Source organism: Chiloscyllium punctatum, chromosome 2 (assembly GCF_047496795.1).
Source record: "Chiloscyllium punctatum isolate Juve2018m chromosome 2, sChiPun1.3, whole genome shotgun sequence".
In the NCBI taxonomy this organism is placed as follows: domain Eukaryota; kingdom Metazoa; phylum Chordata; class Chondrichthyes; order Orectolobiformes; family Hemiscylliidae; genus Chiloscyllium; species Chiloscyllium punctatum.
The window spans coordinates 145,496,026-145,515,717 of NC_092740.1; the positions used below are offsets into that span (position 1 = coordinate 145,496,026).

At 39.2% G+C, this 19,692-nt stretch overlaps 1 protein-coding gene across 5 annotated transcripts in view; it reads left to right on the forward strand.

Moving 5' to 3' along the window:
• Positions 1-19,692, forward strand: part of fbxo10 (F-box protein 10) — a 52,065-nt gene that overhangs the window by 17,052 nt on the left and 15,321 nt on the right. For all 5 annotated transcript variants that reach the window (XM_072589530.1, XM_072589511.1, XM_072589495.1 and 2 more), the window contains 4 exons: positions 8,948-9,097; positions 10,983-11,119; positions 13,842-13,912; positions 14,830-14,982. In XM_072589530.1, the coding sequence (XP_072445631.1) occupies positions 8,948-9,097; positions 10,983-11,119; positions 13,842-13,912; positions 14,830-14,982 (511 nt within the window). The remainder of the gene's footprint in view (positions 1-8,947; positions 9,098-10,982; positions 11,120-13,841; positions 13,913-14,829; positions 14,983-19,692) is intronic.

The window sequence follows — 19,692 nt, forward strand, 5'->3', positions numbered from 1 at the left end:
CAATCAGGTTACGTCTCTTCCTCCTTCTCTCCAGAGAGAAAAGTCCGAGCTTAGACAACCTCTCTTCATAAGACAAGCCGTCCAGTCTGGGTAGTATCCTGGTAAACCTTTTTTTGCACCCTCTCCAAAGCCTCCGTATCTTTCCTATAGTAGGGCGACCAGAACTGGACACAATATTCCAAGTGTGGTCTCACCAGGGTCTTGTCGAGTTGAAGCTAAACCTTGTGGCTCTTAAACTTGGTCCCCCTGTTAATGAAAGCCAACACACCATATCCTTTCTTAATAACCCTATCCACTTGGGTGGCAACTTTGAGGGATCTATGCACTTGAACACTAAGATCCTTCTGTTCCTCCACACTGCTGAGAATTCTGTCTTTAATTCTATATTCAGCATTCAAGTTCGATTCTCCAAAATGCATCACTTTGCACTTATCCAAATTGAACTCCATCTGCCATTTCTCAGCCTAGCTCTGCATCCTGTCTGTCACGCTGCAGCATGCAGTGGGCCTCACCAATGGCAACTTCAACCTTTGTGTCATCAGCAAATTACTAACCCACCCCTCAATCTCCTCATCTAAGTCATTTATAAAAGCTACAAAGAGCACAGGCCCAAGAACAGAGCCCTGCGGGTCACCACTCACCACTGACCTCCAGGCAGAATACATTTTCCATCTACAATCACTCTCTGCCTTCTGACAGCCAACAATTCTGAGTCCAGATAGCCAAACCTCCCTGTATCCCATACCTCCTGACTTTATGAATGAGCCTACCATGGGGAACCTTATCAAATGCCTTGCTGAAGTCCATATACACCACATCCACTGCTTGACCTTCGTCAACCTGTCTCGTCACCTCCTCAAAGAACTCAATAAGATTTATGAGGCATGATCTGCCCCTCACAAAGCTATGCTGACCACCTTTAATCACCTCTATGCTTTTCCAAATAGTCATAAATTCTATCCTTCAGAATTCTTTTCAAAACCTTGTTGACCACAGATGTAAGACTGACTGGTCTGTAATTGCCAGGAATTTCCCTATTCCCCTTCTTGAAAAGAGGAACAATGTTCGCCTCCCTCCAGTCCTTTGGTACGACTCAAGTGGAGAGTGAGGAAGCAAAGATCTTTGCCAGCAGCTTAGCAACCTCCTTTCTCGCTACCCAGAGCAACCTAGGATAAATCTCAGCTGGCTTTGCGGACTGAACAATCTTAATGTTTACCATAATTTCCAGCACATCAGCTTCATCAATCCTGATCTGTTCAAACCTGTTTCCCAGCTCCTGAAAGTTCTCATTCACAATAAAGTCCTTTTTCTTAGTGAAAACCGAAGCAAAAAACTCATTTAGGGTTTCCCTACCTGCTCAGACTCCACGCATAAGTTCCCTACGCTATCACTGATCTGCCCTACCTTCTCCCTAATCATTCTCTTATTCCTCACGTATGAATAAAATGCCTTTGGGTTCTCCCTAATCCTTCTTGCCAAGCCTTTTTCATGCCCCCTCCTGCTTCTCCTCAATCTGTTTCTGAGGTCCTTTCTAGCAAGCCTGTAATTCACTATAGCTGTGCTAGATCCTTGCTACCTCCACCTTACGTAAGCTGCCTTCTTCCTTTTGACGAGAAGCTCCTCTGTTCTCGTCATCCAAGGCTCCTTAATCTTACCCCTTCTTGCCTGTCTCAGAGGAACAAATTTGTGCATCACTCGCAACAACTGCTCCTTAAACAGTCTCCACGTGTCTGTTGTGCCCTTTTTTGTGGAACAATTGCTCCCAATCTGTACTTCCCAACTCCTGTCTGGTCGCGTCATAATTTCCTTTTCCCCAACGAAATATTTTCCTTTGGTAACTGCTCTTTTCCCTCTCCAAGGCTATGGTAAATGTGAGGCAGTTTGTGGTCACTGTCACCAAAGTGTACTCCCACCGTGAGATCTGACACCTGTCCTGGCTCATTGCTGAGTACCAAATCCAAAATGGCCTCTCGCCATGTCGGCCTGTATACATACTGAGTAAGGAAACCCTCCTGAACACACTTGACAAAAAACATTTCCATCCAAACCATCTGCATGAAGAAGGTTCCAGTTAATATTGAGAAAGTTGAAGTCACCCATAATAACAACCCTGCTACATCTGCCAGCCTATGAGTTCTTCAAGCTCTCTACTGCTATCAGGAGGTCTGTAGAAAACCCCCAAAGAGGTGGCTGCTCCCTTCCTGTTCCTAACTTCCACGCATACTCACTCAGACAAACCTTCCTTGACAACCTTCGTTTCTGTAGCTGTGATGCATCCTCTGATTAGCGATGCTACACCTCCTCCTCTTTTTCCACCCTCCCTGTTCTTTTTAACCGTTCTAAACTCTGGAACATCTAGCAACCATTCCTCCCCCTGTGAAACCCACATCTGCATTATGGCCACAACATCATAGTCCCAAGTACTGATCCATGCTCTAAGTTCATCACTGTTTTTTCTGACATTCCTTGTGTTAAAGCAGTACACACTGCTGAAGTGTGTCTGTCTACAAGATATACTGCAGAAATTCATCCGAGATCCTCAGACAGCACGTTCCAAACCACAAACATTTCCATTTTGAAGGACAAGGGCAGCTGATACATGGGAACACCACCACCTACATGTTCCCCTCCAAGCCACTTACCTAGACATCTATCGTTGTTCCTTCAATGTTGCTGGGTCAAAATCCTGGCATTTCCTCGCTAATGTCATTGGGGGTTAATCCACTGCATGTGAACTGCAGTTGTTCAAGAATGTAGCTCACCACCTTCTCGAGGCCAAATAGGGATAGGTAAATAAATGCTCGCCAGCCAGCAATGCCCGCATCCCACTAATTCATCAGAGCCTGGGCTGTGTGGTGGCAGGCAACTCTTGTTGACAGGTTGCATCATTGTATCTGCTGCAGGACTTGTCAGTGCTACTTCAAGTATCATCCCAAAATGTTGCACTGTTAAGAGGCTTTTTTTGTTATGGTCCCGCCTGGTCCCTCTTGAGTGGATTTAAGAGTGACAGCATTTGAAGAACATTGAATAGTTTTCTCCTGGTGTTCTTGTCAATTTTATCCCTTGATCAACATCACTAAAACAAATTTTCATTTGTTCTGTTGTTATTTGCGGGATAATGATATGCACAAATGATTGTCAAGTTTCCTACATTTTTACAGTGACTAAATTTGAAAAGTATTTCCTTAGCATTAAAGTGCTTTTGGATTTCCTGAGGTTGTGAAAGACTGTATAAAGAAATGCATATTTTCTCTTGCTGCACCTTTTGAGGGATCCGAGGAACAGACTATTGCACACGGGTTATCCTCCACCAAGTTCCTGAATGGTATATTTGTTTGTAAACTCCTGAGGTGCCCACTGCTGTTTGTCAGAGGTGGCTATTCTAATGGGACACAAAGTCTAGTACGGACAGTTCTGGTAATAGAGAGGTCAGTTTTCTAACTAATCTTATGGTTCAGTACTGTGATGTGCAACTGTATTCAAATTTCCCTTGATAATGTTTTTGAATACCATCTCGGGAACAGGAGGAGTAGATTCTAACAATTCCAGCGTTAATTACCAGTCTGTACTTCAGCTTTGGGCAAATAATTTCTGAAGCCCAGGATTTTGTCTGTTTGATCTGTACCAAGCAAAGGCCACTATTGCTGATCCTGGAATAGCTAACATGAGGAGGTGGAAATGTGTCTACTCACATCTAGTTTTATTATATATAGAGTATTGGGATATTTTAGCAAGTTTTGTATTTATGGAGAGAACTAACGTGTTCACAACCTTAGGATGTCCCAAAGTACTTGACAGTCAATGAAATACTTCTGAAGGTCAATGACAGGATAATCTGTTTTCATTATGTTGGTTGTGGGAACATTATTCCCTCTGACACTAGCGAGAACTCATCATCTTTTCTTCGAATAGTCCTTTATATAAAAATTTAGATCATTTGTACATTTTTAAGAAGGATTATTGTCTCATCTGAAAATATTTTTTAATGTAGCATTCCTTCAGTAGTGAAGTGTATGTATACACTTACTGTACCTTTGTTTATTTACTTACAAAGGAAAACCACAGGCACTAAACAAGCATTCTGTCTCTGATGATTTTTGATGCTAGTTCAGTAGTTTTTTCCAAATGTTGGATATGAAATGTAGCAACAAACTATTGCACAGCAGGGCACATGATTGCATCTGTCTGTTGAATCAGCATCCATCAGCAGTTACCAATTCAAGATGGAGACTGTACTACTGACAAATAGAGTAAATTTGGATGCAGTTAGTCATGTATGAGAGTTGAGAAAGAGGAAAGCAAAACCGAGAATGTGACCAAGCTGGAAAAGGAATTAATGAGGATGGAAGAAATGACTAAAAAGTTGCTTTCAAAATTCTCTTGGATTAAAGACCACTAACTGGCATTAGGCTTGGTTTAAATATTCTACTTCTGCAATTGAGGCGAGGCATACAAGCTAATTGGTATGACTAGTTTGCAAAAGAACATTGTTTCTCTGGAAATTAAAGGTTTTTTACAGGTCTAAAAAAAAATCAGTTGAATTCACAAGACTATCTTGGAAAATACAAGAATGATGTTTGAAGATGAAATCTCACAATTCTTTCTTTATACCTAAAAACCTGTAGAGAAATAAACTCAACTGTCAGAAAGTTGACTGTTTCTATATATTTTGTCTAACCTGGTGCTGGTGAGAATAGGCTTAAATAAATGTGTAAGAATCATTGGACCTATCAGTATATCTGCTCTGAATGAACATACGTGAAGCTGTCAGGATAACACACAGTATTCAGACTAATAAGAGTTTCCTGCTGAAAAAAGGTGTTTCCTATGGGTATGACACATAGATATTCAATAATTAAATGTTGGTCTCATTCACTTGGTAACATGCATAGAACCATGGAATCCCTACAGTGCAAATAGAGGCCCTTTGGCCCATCGAGTCTCCACAGATGCTGCCAGAACTGCTGAGTTTCTCCAGCAGTTTGTTTTTGTTTCAGATTATCAGTTATTAATAGTTCGTTATTTTTTATTTTGTTTAGTGGGGGTTTGTAGCGATTTACCAAAGACGAACTAATCTAGAAAATGTGAATTCAAATCGTGCTAGTTTGTGAATTTGCATTAAATTACTTTAAAATTATAACAAAACTAGCATCTTTAAATGTATTTATAAAGCTGTAAGGTTGTTGTAAATGCCCAACTGGTTCACTGAGGTCAAGACCTGAGTACATCATCTAACTTAAGTGCACTATACATGATGTGTCCTACAATGTCAAAAATGCCATAAAGTGGATGCAAACGTTTATGGCACTGTACCATAAAAGGGAATTCTCCCAGTGTCGCAGTCAAATTCCTCCGTTTGTAACTGGTCTAATTCAGCTGTGCAACATCTTCAGAAAATCCTGAAGATGCAAAGAACAAATGCTACATTCTTCCTTTACAAGCTGTTTCCAGAACACTTGGGTTTCTGTGCTCTAGTTTTGTTTGAGTGGACCTCCTTGTTAACAGAATATATTACAGGTCATTTTTTTCAAACCCTCAATACTTCATCTTGTTCTTGACAATCTTTTCTCTCTCATCAGCCATTCCTCACAGTTACGTGGCTGTTTTAATTTGAACAGTACATCAAGAACTGTTAAAGTGCACACACATTGTGAATCTACGTTTGACCCTAATTTGATTCTGTCTGTGGTCTGCATCATAGCTCACTCACCTTTTGATTCAAATGTGACACTAATTGAGGTCAGCTAAAAATGTGCTAAGTAATATTCAAGCCAATCCTTCATACAATTCCAAGGGATTGTATTTCCAATGGAAAGCTCTCCCCTTTACAGTGTCACATTTTTATATCACTTGGCAGAGCACTCCAGTTCATCATATATTTGTAGTTATGATAGCAGCCAGTAGTCAAAAATGTGATTGAATTATTGACTCATGGTGCTGAAAAATATAAAAGAAATTCAGCTCCTTTGAATATTGAATAAGATAATCAGACAGTTAGATAGGGTGGACAGGGAGAGCCTTTTTCAAAGTATGATGACGGCGAGCACAAGGGGGCATAGCTTTAAATTGAGAGGTGATAGATATAGGACAGATATCAGAGGTAATTTCTTTACTCAGAGTAGTAAGGGTATGGAATGCTTTGCCTGCAACGGTAGTAGATTCGCCAACTTTAAGTGCACTCAAGTCGTCATTGGACAGACACATGGACGTACATGGAATAGTGTAGTTAGATGGGCTTCAGATTGGTATGACTGGTTGGGGCAACATCGAGGGCTGAAGGGCCTGTACTGCGCTGTAATGTTCTATGTTCTATTGAATTTCAGAACACTGGGACACCAGGAATAAGACCAGAAGTAGGTCATCTGTCCCTTTTTAAGCTTGCTATAGCATCCAATACAATCATAACTGATTTTTAGCTTCAAATTCACTTTTGTACTCATTCCCATATCCTTGAGACTAAAAGTCTGTTGCCTCAGCCCTAAGTTTCTTCAATCATGGAACATCCACAACCATTTCTGGTCGAGAATCATAAGCAGGGTTTGGTAAATATTCTTGCATTACTTTACATTGAAATCCGTCAACCACGATTTGCCCCACTCCTACTCCCTCACGTTCACATAAGTAAATGTTTCTCTTAGTGACATCTGTAAGTTTGGATATTCAACTCATTTTATATATATGGTAAATGGTCAATGCCCTGGTACAATTCTCAGGGAGCACCACTTGCCACATCTTGCTACAAGAATTTACCATCCTCACCTGCATGTAACTCCAGACCCACAGCAATGTGGTTGATTCCTGACTTCCCTCTGAAATGTGCTAGCAAATCATTCCTTCCAAGGGAAATCAAGGATGGGTGACAAATGCTTGCCTTGACAGCAATGATCCCTCAGCAATGGGAGGTTCTGCACACCCTATGCGACACATTGGCATCTTCTTGTAGCAGAGTCTGCCATGCACAGCCTGCAGCAGATCAAAATCATTAGAGGAAACACTGCTTGTCAGTGTTGCCTACATTCTGTGAAAGAATTAGGGAAAAATACTTTGGCGAATCTGCACTGTACATCTCGCCAGGCAAATATCTTTTCTGAGGTATGGTATCCAACACTGAGAACACTATCCAAGTAGAATCTGAACAAGACTCTGTTCAACTGAATCTAACCTGTTCAAAATAAAGGTCAGCACTTTCAGTAACTTGCTTTCACCTTTTTTTTGTACCTGTATATATACTTTTAATGATTTTGTGTCCTCTGTTTTCATCTCTTATTTCTCCATTAAGTAGATCTTGTACTTCTCCACATTTTTCCCTCACTTCTGCTCCCTCAGAGATAAACAGCTGAATGTGCTTTTTAGTGTCATTTGTAAACCTAGATATAAAACTCTTCCTTTATTCAATATATTGAGCTATAATGGTGAAGAACTGATACCTCAGTACAGATCTCAGACAAAACCGCTTATCACAACCTGACAAAACTCAATCTGTTTACTTTATCCCCTACTCTTTATCCACTTCAGCCCAACTAAACATGAGTTCACATCACAAAGATTGTCTCCAATTCAATATCCTGTCATTTTTACTGAAGGCCATTCTCATACCAAGATAAGGAATTACTGAGGTATCCAGTTCAAGAAAGTTTGGATTCCTAGTTTGGAGATTCGTCCTCCACACTGTCCTTTCCACTCTGCCATTATTTCCTGATGAAATTCAGTACATAATATCTCCTTTGGCTTCAATTTTACCATTTATTGTAAAAGTAACTTCGAAATAGAATGAAAATTCAAGGCATCTGAACGTTAACTAATAGTGGCCTGAATTCTCAAATTGAATAAATTGCATATATTTACTTGACCGTAGACTTTAAAGGCATGGCTTACAGTTTTGACCCAAGCTAAACCATAAAGTCAAATGCAACCAGGAGAACAGGTGATGCAGAAGGAATAGTCTAGGTTATTGGGCTGGATAATTATCTTTAGGCAATTGCAATGTGGTCTGCACTGGGAACAGATCTGTTCCAGAAACATTTTAAAGTGTAATTTAAGAGATGAGTTGGTCATATTTTTATTTCACAGTGCTTACTAATCTGGGATCTAACAGTAACAGCTTGGAATAGTTGTTGAAGAAATTTTAGTTCAAAGTTTTGCTGTAAAAGTGGCAGGGGGATGCAATTTTTATTAACAATGGGAAGTACAAATACGCTTTGTTCCCAGAAAAAAGCCTGTACAGGGTGTTCTGGTATAATGTGCGTTTTGTCAATGTGAATTGGATATAACATGGATGCTGTTTGGATAAAGCAAACTTTCTACTGAACAGGTATAGCGATCTTCTACAGTGTAATTTTCTATAGCGCTTTTCCACAGCATGATTTTCTATAGCATGGGATTGCAGAGGAACACAACTGCCACATTATGTAATACAGGTCATTCTGCTATATATTAAAAGCTTGCATGCAACTTTATAATGAAACTTTCCTGAGCCATGAAGTAATCAAACAAAAATTGACACCAAACAAAAAGTCCTTATGACCGATGACAAATAACTTGGTGAAAGAGGTGGTTTAACAGATTCTTAAAGGAGAGAGAGGATGAGGTTTAGGGTGTTCCAGAGATTAAGGACTTTCCAGATGAAGACACGATCATCATTTGTGGGATGATGGCAGAATTGGACAAGAGTTCAAATAGAAGGAAAACCGATTTCTCTGGAGGGAGGTTGAGTCTTGTCTAAAAAAATGGCAGCTCTGATAATGTAGTACTCCAGGGCTGTCAAGCTAGACTAAATTGGTGAAGTAAGAATCTAGAACCTGCCAAGTCATTTGCATGAAATGCAATTGTTTATTGAATTAATAAAGTACAGAATTAGTGGGTTGTGAACGTAGATGGCTGCTATAATTCAGTATTAATCTTATACTGTACTTTCAAAATACCTAATGGTACTGCTTCTCATTCTCAGATTATAATGATAAGGAATGAAATTAGTCAATGCAAAGCATCAGGAATCTTTTTACGATTGGCAGCAGGTGGTTTAATCGCAGACAACAACATCCACTCCAATTCTGAAGCTGGTATCGATATCCGGAAAGGAGCTAACCCTTTGATACTGGTAATTAACTTCTAATTTTGCACGGCTGTCTGTTTGCTAGCATTGATTTTTTTTGGGGTATGAACCCAATCTCTTTATAACCCTTAATCACAATCATAGGAAATAAGAGGTGGAATAGGGCATTTGGCCCCTTGAGTCTTTCTGACCTTCAACTAGATCATTGTTGATCTTCTTCCACCATGCCATTTTCATGCATCATCTTCATATTACTTGATATCTTTTAATATCTAGAAATTTATCAATCACTGTCTTGTATGACCTCAATCACTGAACCTCCAAAACCCTGTGGAGTAAAGAATTAAAATGTTTACCATTGACTCAGTTTTAAAAAAAACTGCATCTTCTCTGTTATTGTGACTGTAGCCTGATTGTAGATTCCCCCAGTCATGGAACATATCCTTCCTGTATCTGTCCTATGTTAGAATTTTGTGATGTTCCATGAACAGAAATGGGACGTATCTTTTAAAAATGCCAAGAATATTTTTCCACAAACACCCATTAAATAATAGTCATGTAGATTTTCTCTTATGCGGTGCCATTATCACTTTGACATTTCTACTAATATATTGCATATTACATCAGTCCCGAATTGATGCGATGAAAATCACCACCACTCTATTGGCTCTACTGATTCTACACAAATGACCGTAGGTGTTGCCCTAGTGACCAGGACCTTTTGGCACAAAAGGGTCTTCAACTTGCATAAACTGGAGATCACACTGAAAAAGGTGATGAGGAATGCTGCTACAAAAAGCAAATGCTCTTCACTGACATGGGGATTAAACAGTCTTGAGACAAAATAGAGAGTGACATACTCCACCTTGTTTGTAATTGACTGTGATGGCTGCTTCTCTCCATACCAACCACATTCTTAATTTCATCATTTGTAAAATAACTAATTTTTTATTCATCGTTCTTCCCAATCTAAATGTTTGCATGTTCAATTAATTTTATTGCTGTTGCTAAGTCTCAGTATTTTTTATTAGATAACAAAGTAGGCAGGATGTTAACCAACCCATCTTAATTATACTAGTTGGAAACCTAGATCATCAAAGCCGATAGAACTGTGTTGATATCAACACAACACTATATTGTGTTGGTAGAAAGTGACTTTTTCTCTTCGTGAATAAAAATTGACATTGAGATTCTGCCATGATGTTAGATGCAATTGATTCACTGAAATGCAAACTCTTGTAAACCACCTGGGTATTCAGGTAAAATCATTGAATTATGATTGGGGGCTGGAACAATTGCCTAAGGTTAATTACAGCATGCTTTCACTAAACTAATGTGTAATATTTGCCTATCTATCTTCAATATACAAACACCACTTGATTGGAATAAAGCTGGTTCTGCTTAACAGTATTCCTTAACTCCAGTCTCAGAGGAGTACCCTCTCTATATGCAGCCACCCTATCCCTAGCTACACAGACTTAGGATATGATTTGGAGGTGCCGATATTGGACTGGGATGTACAAAGTTAAAAATCACACAACACCAGGTTATGGTCCAACAGGTTTATTTGGAAGCACTAGCTTTCGGAGCGTTGCTCCTTCATCAGGTGGTTGTGGACAGGAGCAGCGCTCCGAAAGCTAGTGCTTCCAAATAAACCTGTTGGATTATAACCCGGTGTTGTGTGATTTTATTTTAACTTTGCAGACTTAGGATAAAGCTGTTGGAAGTGGAGAAAGAGAAATATTCATGCCTGTATGGGTCAGCTATTCAAACCAGAATAATATCTGAGCTATTTTGTAATGGCTTAATAATGTATTCAGGTTGAGTCTGAATCTTCAGAAAAAGCAGTAGCTGTTGTGTGGCATTGATCATGGTGCTTAAACAGCAATACTCAAATGTGGCACTTCCCTCTTGTTGTTTTGCTGGGCAGTGCAACCAGATTCACAGTGGCCATCGCTCAGGAATTGTTGTGCTTGGGAATGGAAAAGGAATCATTCGCAGTAATCGGATCTATGGAAATAAAGAAGCTGGCATCTACATTTTGTATAATGGAAACCCTGTGGTGAGGTGAATACTCCAGTAACCTGTCTCACTTGCAGCTTCTGTCATTTTTGGTTCTAATCTCGCAGGCACAGCAGTGACTCCCTGGGGTTTTGTGTAATGCCTGACTGAGCAACAAAGATATTTGCATGACCTGCAGTCTTTTTAAATACATTTGTATTTTGATGCTTACCACCTGAGGTGTAACTAGGCAATACACAATGTTTTTTAAAGAGTAATTGCTGAATTTGGAAAACAGCAACATTACCTCTGAGTGTATATCGTGAATAGTTAAATGTAATCACTACTTGATTAAAAAGTAACAGTGGAAAAAGGTACATTATACATTCAGAAAGTCTAGGAGCCTTGATATCAGCCATTCAACTGAGCTGGGTTTCAAAGCATTGATTTTATTTTTTGAAAATATAGTATCGAATTTCTAAGTCTAACTTAGACACTCTAGCCAGGATTTTCCAATAGAGTCATAGAGGTGTACAGTGTGGAAAGAGACCCTGTGGTTGAACTCATCCGTGCTGACCAGATAAGCTAACGTACTCTTGTCCCATTTGCCAACACTTGGCCCATATCTCTCAGCCCTTCATATTCGTATATCCATCCAGATGCCTTTTAAATGTTGTAATTGTACCAGCCTCCACCACTTCCTCTGGCAGCTCATTCCATACATGTACCATCCTCTGCATGAAAAGGTTGCTCCTTAGGTCCCTTTTATATCTTTCCCCTCTCACCCTAAACCTATGCCCACTAGTTCTGGACTCCCCTAGCCTAGGGAAAAGACTTTGTCAGTAGACAGATACTTGTTTTTGGAATGTAGATTAGAATTCTCCATTGGCACCCTGTGGAATGCCCCATTGTAGCAGACTCAAAGTATCCATTTAGTTTGAAGGGTTCAGTTTAAACTCCGTAAATACTTATTCAGTATATGTTAGTTTATTAAATACCTAGTCTAACCCCTGAGTAACGTCTAAACTGAGCTACAACTTCCCTCTCAAACCTTCATTTGCACTTCTCTTAGAGCCCTTACACTCCTCAGATCTCAGACGCAACACTGCCCCTCAACTCCCAGAGCAGATGTTCCCCGGAAACCAGATTTATTACCCCCACTCTGAACCTGTGACCCCTTTGCCCAATCCAGGCAAATATCTCTGTACTCCTGAGACGTTAAGGGGTTAATTTGTTCTGTTGACCTTCAAGAAATTGGATGTCAGAAGGATAGGATGGTATGTTTCTCTGTCTTGCAGGTTCAATGTAAAAAAAATTACATTGTCATCTCCAATTCAGAACCAATAAGAACATTGCAGTTAAAATTCTGACCACTTCCTGTAGTTTAAGAAAAACAATTTATACCAGATTTTGCCATTAAGGGATGATTTACATTACATTGTTTCTGGAGATAATCTGGTCACTGCATTGTGTTTTATGTGTGGGGGGAGTGGCTGGGGTTTGTCTTGTGGACATTACTCACAAGATGTAAAGATCTTGGATAAAGGAAGAACTGTTCCTTTGTTCAGAGAGCTTCTCTTGACACTCTTCGCAAGCATTGCAAAAAGTGTTAAGTGGTCCTCCAAAGCTTGTACTTGCTTCATAAATTTTGGCTGTTAATGTAAGTTGTTGGCGTATTGCAGTTGTATCAAGTGTGTAAGAATCTCAAGAAAAAGAACCTAACACTTCCGCTGATCCAGATGAGCACCTCCCTTTCTGACCAATATCCCATTTACCTTGCTTATGGATCCAACACCCCACCTTGCCAGCAGCCCCAATCCTTCCCCACCCTCCCTGACCTGCTCTAAACTCTCCATTGTTTTCATTGGTTCCTTACTGCCTTGTGCCCTGGCACCCTACCTTGCTGGTGCCCCACCCAACTCCCACCCTAACCTCACATTTACAAGCACTCTATGTTTAATTGCCACTCCTCAGAGAATTTGGCCCAATGCATTTATTTTCAAAAATCCATTATAAATGACTAGTTCTGATTTTAAAAATTCACCATTAAACAGATACACTGTGTTTGTCAGTTTTAGCCTGACCTTTAGGTTATAAAGGTGTTGGTGATTAGGCAATTAACATCTTCATGGTACTTCAAGTAGATGGTTTAGACCCAAACTTACCATAGCCAAAGCTTTTGGCTGATGGTACTGGGGTTTAACTCAGTGATGGCATTCCTGCCTTTTGAATCAGAAGATGGTTTGCTCAAGTCCTATTTCAGAGATTTGAGCAAAGAATGCAAACTGACGCTTTATTGTGGTATTGAGGGAGTGTTACATGCTGTGCTGTCTTTCGGAGGAGTCGTTAAGCCTGGTCCTGTCTTGTGTCTCCGGTATCCCTGGTTAATTTCTGCATCTCCATCAATACCACCTAAAAACAGATTGGTCACTTATTTAATTGCTCTTTGCACTTTTTAGCACAAATTGGGTGCCAACATTTCCTCCATTCCAAAACTGATCACACATCAAGAGTACTTCACTGAGTGGCATGTTGACCTCCTGAAAGATCTTAAATTTACACAGAATCTTTCTTCACTCTCTAAGAGTGCTGTGTGTCATTGGTATGAATGTGAAAGAGGAGAAACATCTAAAGGAGAATATGGTAGGTGTTAAGGTTGGAGTCCTGGGATGTGCCAGCAGTAACTGTGCTTGTGTGGTCTGATTGTCCCCTCTTTAACCACCCTCAATCAAGACAGTAATTTTTCCTGGAGCAATGCATTACCAGTTGATAATGTGTCTCTTCACAGTGGGAATCACATCTACCAAGGACTTGCCGCAGGTGTTGCAGTGAATGAAAATGGAAGGGGCCAAATATTAGGTCAGTTTGTAGCTTCACGCCATGAAAAATACTGGATATTTTAATATAAGTTAAATATTTGATGAATCTATACTTGCTGTTCTATATTTTATCCAAGACTCCAGCACACACTTTCTTTTAAGAAACTGATGGAGAGTGTATTTTTTATTGTATCTTGTTTGTATAACCTCCGCAATGTATGATTTACCTACTGTATTTGAACAAGGTGTACCTTTTGGTTCCACTCAAATGTTCCCAACTTCTCAAAAAAAACTGCATCCATCAGGTTAAATATCACTTCTCCAAACTTTGTCCACATGCAGTACACAATTTTTAGCTGTGTTCTTGGTTTGATCAAACAATTGGAGTTTGAAGCAATTCTGTTCCTGGAAAAGATAAAATAATTGGGTGGGGGTCAGATGGTGGAGATCATCTATAACTATTCCCTGTTGCCAGGGTGAGATTGGGCTCTGTTCTGATGCTTCTCGTGCTGACTTATTACTGGTGACATTCACTGTTTACATGCACAAATAAGAATTAATTAGAACAACTGAAAGAAGCAGGTATAAGTATTGGTCTATGCTATTAGAAAAGGAGAGAAATGTTGGGCAAAAAGAAAATGATAGAGTTACTGAAACATTCATGAGTCTTGGAAATGGTACACTTCAGTATTGTACTGGTAGCCATACAATTGAACACTTTTTCATTTCTTACTGAGTTTAATGTCCATCATACTTTGATGCACCAGTAAATTCTATCAAGCTCGAAGCCCTACCCAGGGAAATGGGTGGAAATGGCTAAACACTGCTAGTTCCACCAAAAATCCCACTGCTTCAGTTATTGGGTGATGGACAGTAAAATCTTTTGCAACACTTAGTGATTTTCAGTTCAAAAAGTTTTATTGCTGTCCTATTACATGCATCTTGTTTCAATTTTAGAAAATATTATACGTGAGAATCATTGGGGAGGTGCAGACATTCGCCGAGGAGGAGATCCTGTTCTGCGAAAGAATCTTATCTGTTACGGTTATTCAGATGGTGTTGTTGTGGGCGAGCGAGGGAAAGGCTTAATAGAAGGAAATACCATTTATGGTAAGGGTTCAGTGGATTACATTTCAGCTCATCTTGTAAATTTCTGTGCCTTGTGTTATGAAATGTCAAAAGTAGATTTTTCTTCTTTGCTATACTAGCCTGAGTGCAGTTTGTTTGATTATGAATAAAATGTCCAATTAATGATTTGACAAAGCTTTTCATTTATATTGGAAAGGATTTCTAGATGTCAACTTAGAATTCTGTCAATTCTACAACACAAACTGGCTAATTGGGCCAGCCAACCTATGCCAAAATGTATACACTTTCATTATCCATCACCAATAAACCAAAATGTTGAAATAGTCATTTTACAAAATGCAATATTCTCTTTGCTTTGATTTGTTATAACCTCTTCTGGGGCGTCTCCATCATGGAATAGTTTCTGGTTATTTTACTATAGAAGGTGCTCCAGGCCCACTGAAGGACTGAATGGTATTGAAGTAAATTAGTTCAAAGGCATCAAGGGGTCTTGGTGAACACAATGTTCAGCATACCCTTCCAGTCTGAAGCTGCAACCAATGAAGCCCAATAGGACGTTAAACTGCAGCAATTTGTAAAACTGTTTTTAAAAAGAAAGTCGGTAGTTCCTTGGTCAGATGGCATCTCGAGCACCGTGTCATCAAACATGAAACAGGCATTCAATCTATGATGGAATGTATAGAAGAGCCAATAGGCTGCCAGCCCCTACCCTAGTATTAAAGATGTTGGATACAGAGAAACGAAATTTTGGCTTTTCAGTCTGGAACGGAGGTGCTTGAGAGTTGACTTTGTAGAACTTTGCATGAGCAGGTCATTTGGAGAAATGTTATTAAATAATCAGTCAGAAAATAGGTCCTAAAATTCAAACTAATAAAAGACAAATCTGATGTTAGGAAGTTCTTTTGTATAGAGAATTATCAGCACTTTTAAATGGGCTTAGAGCAATGAAAGTATAAATACTTGGATCATTTAAGAAACAGCTAGATGTTCTGATTTGGAGGGTTCAACGTGAAATGGATTTATATTTTTAAAGGAATATAAGTACAGGGCTATGGGCAAAGAACAGATGAATAGCTCTTTCAATGACTCCACATTGATACAATGGGCAAATTATTTGTTTCTGTGCTTTAAGATTCAATGACATCCTGTGACCAGTGGTGTTCCACAGGGATCAGTATTGAGTCCACTTCTGTTTGTCATTTATATTAATAATTTGGATGAGAATTTAGGAGACATAGTTAGTAGGTTTGTAGATGACACCAAAATTGGTGGTATAGTGGACAGCGAAGAAGGTTGTCTAAGGTTACAAAGAAATACTGATCAATTGGGCCAATGGGCTGAGAAGTGTCAGATGGAGTTTAATTTGGATAAATGCAAGATATTGCATTTTGGTAAAACGAACAATGTCCGAACTTCTTCAATTAATAGTAGGGCCCTGTTAATGTTGTAGAACGGAGTCCTCGGGTTTCAGGTACATATTTTTGAAGTGGTATCACAGGAAGACAGGGTGGTTAAGAAGGCATTTTGCACACTTGCCTTTATTGCTCAGACCTTTTGAGTATAAGATTTGGGAAGACATGTTGAGCTTGTACAGGATGTTGGTGAGGCCTCTTCAGGAATACTGTATGCAGTTCTGGTTGTCCTGCTAATAAAACCAATATTATTAAATTGGATAGGGTTCAGAAGAGGCTTACCAGGATGTTGCTTGGAATGTGGTCTGAGTTATAGAGAGAGGCTGGAAAGACTGGGACTTCTTTCACTAGAGCATATGATGTTGAGAAGTGACCTTTTATAGAGGTTTATAACATCATGACTGGCATAGATAAGGTGAATAGCAAAGGTCTTTTCCCCTAGGATGGGGAGTTCAAAATCATTGGGCATACTGTTAAGATAAGAGGAGAAAGATTTACAAAGGACATGAGGGGCAACCGTTTTACACAGTGGTTAGTGTGTGGAATGAACTACCAGAGGAAGTGGTGGATGCAAATACAGTTACAATGTTTAGAAACATTTGGATAGGTACATGAACAGGAAAGATTTGGAGGGATATAGGCCAAATGCAGGATGAACGGCTGTTGCCCAAAATGTCGATTGTCCTGCTCCTTGGATGCACGCTCACCTCCTGTGTTTTTTCCAGCGCCATGCTTTTCGATTCCATTGGTCAAAAGCCGGTAGGTGGGACTAACTTAGTTTGGGAATGTGGTCGGTATGGACTAGTTCGACCAAAGGGTCTGTACCATGCTGTATAATTCTGACATAAGGCTGTTTGGAAAGTTGCCCGAAGATGTTAAGGTTTACTTAACTCTCTTTTATCTGGTGAACATTAAAAGCAGCTTCTTGAGTTTCTTATTTGACTTATTTAAATTTACTAACTGAATGGGAATTTGCTAATGAATTCTCTCGATCTTAATTGTATCCTCTTTTGATCATTGCACTGCTTTTCTGTACATGACAGCTGAACATTCGAGAAACAGGTCATTCATTCACAGTGACTTCATATAAACAGTCCCACTGCAATTGGTTTAAGAAAACAAAAAATTGCCCTGCAAAATTCCATAGCTGTGATGCGAATACTGTGTAGTTAATCTCACTGATTTAGTTTGCATGGTTGCCAAATGAGCCTGGTCTGTTAATATTCTCCTTCACAGGCATGACAAGGCCAGAGTGGGAAATTAACCTTTTACACTTGGAGTTTATAATTATTCTGGATAAAATCTGATCATATTTGACAACTTGTGTCCAATTTACTTTGATCAAGGAATCTGATACTTCAGTAGATTTTTTTTTGCATTAGATTTGTTTGCAATTTTATTGATGATTTACAGTTAAATTGAAATTTGGTCCCCCAATCAATCTTTTCCATTGAAAATTACTATTCTTAATATATCTGTTTTATCGTATAACAATGTGCCAAATCTAGTGTTTATCATGCCTTGTTCTGGGTTCTATATTGTTGGAAGGATATAGAGAAGGTACGAAAAAAGTCATAAGATTGACACGTTTATAACTCAGGAGAAAGTGAGGACAGCCGATGCTGGAGATCAAAGTCAAGAGTGTAGTGCTGGAAAAGCACAGCAGGTCAGGCAGCATCCGAGGATCAGGAGAGTCAATGTTTCAGGCAAAAGCCCTTCATCAGGAAGGAACACAATTCAATTTTATCAGGAAAGATTGAATAATTTCTCTTTCTCCTGAAACAAGCAGCCTGAACTTGTTTGAGGCCTTTAAACCTTTAATGTACGACAGTAACTAATAAATCCAGAATAGAATTCAGGAGAAACTTTATTTAATGTGCGTTGAAAGTGTGATTTTGAGAAGATTTCCACTTCCAGTTGAGGTTCAGGTTGTAAGTTTGCTCGCTGAGCTGGTGTTTGTTCTCAAATGTTTTGTCACCATGCTAGGTAACATCATCAGTGAGCCTCCAATGAAGCTTCAATGATGGAGGCTCACTGATGATGTTACCTAGCATGGTGACAAAACGTTTGAGAACAAACCTACCAGCTCAGCAAGCAAACTTACAACCTGAGTTGAAAATGTAGAACCTACAATAACAAGGAATAGTTGAGATACACTTGAGGGGAAAACTACAAAAATGTACATAGCAGCCCCTATTTGAATTAATAATGTAGTGATATGTGAATATTTAACAGAATCATAATATTGTGACATTGTGTAGAATTTGAAAGGAAGAAACTTGGGGCAATTAAGATTCTAGATTTAGGTTGAGGTTGACTTGAGTGGGATGAGATAGTCAATCCAGCTGTAAACCAGGCAAATTGGCTCAAAAAGGAACTAAATACAACACAGAATCACAAAAGGCAAGAGTTTTACTGGCTAAAAAGGCAACCATTAACATCTGAAGAGCTAACAGTCACCATAGACTAGTTAAAAAGCATTGGGGAAAAAAAAAGCATAGATCCTAACAAATGGGAGAAGTACCAAGAGTGGGAAAGGTTGCCAAAGCACATTGTAAGAACTACAAAAAGGAATATGCAGAGAAATTGGCGCAGGTTATTGAAATCAATACACACCTAATTTAAGTTATTATTGGGGAAAGAAGGAGGCCAGTGGCAGTAGGCCCCTTAAATTGATATTGCTGATGTCATTAATGAAAATAAAGAAATGGCAAACATGCTAAATAATTTTTGCTTCAGTAACTCCAGGAGAGGAAGAGGTTAGCATGTCTGACATCTCATTGAAACTGCTATTAACAACAGAAAAAAATGTTAGCAAGATAACTGCTGTGAGGGGAGCAAAAAAAAAGACTCAAGGTACTTAAAAAGCCATAAATCCCAAAGTATACAGTTTTCACTCCAGGATTTCAAAGGCAAGAGGTGAAAATGTTACATTGGATAGTGATAGTGCAGTGTAGATTAACCAGAATTGTATGTGAAATCCAAGAAATATATTACAAGGAAGAGGGCACAAACTTGAGTTGTAGTTCCTGGAATTTAAGGGTGGTTTGATTGACATTTTCAAGATATTAAGAGGAACAGAAGGATACGTGGAGAGAAGCTAATTCTAGTTGGGGAGACTAGGACTAAAGAACTTTGTTTGTTTGTTTGTTTTCTTAAAAAAAAATTAGAGCCAATGCTTTCAGACTTGAAACGAGGAAATCGTTCACATTAAGGTTGATAGAAGTGTAAAAAGGACTACAGATGTAAGATGAGCTCTTGTCTTTCAATCTCAAGATTTAAAATCATTTTGGTTTGGCAAAGGTATCAAGGAGTGTAG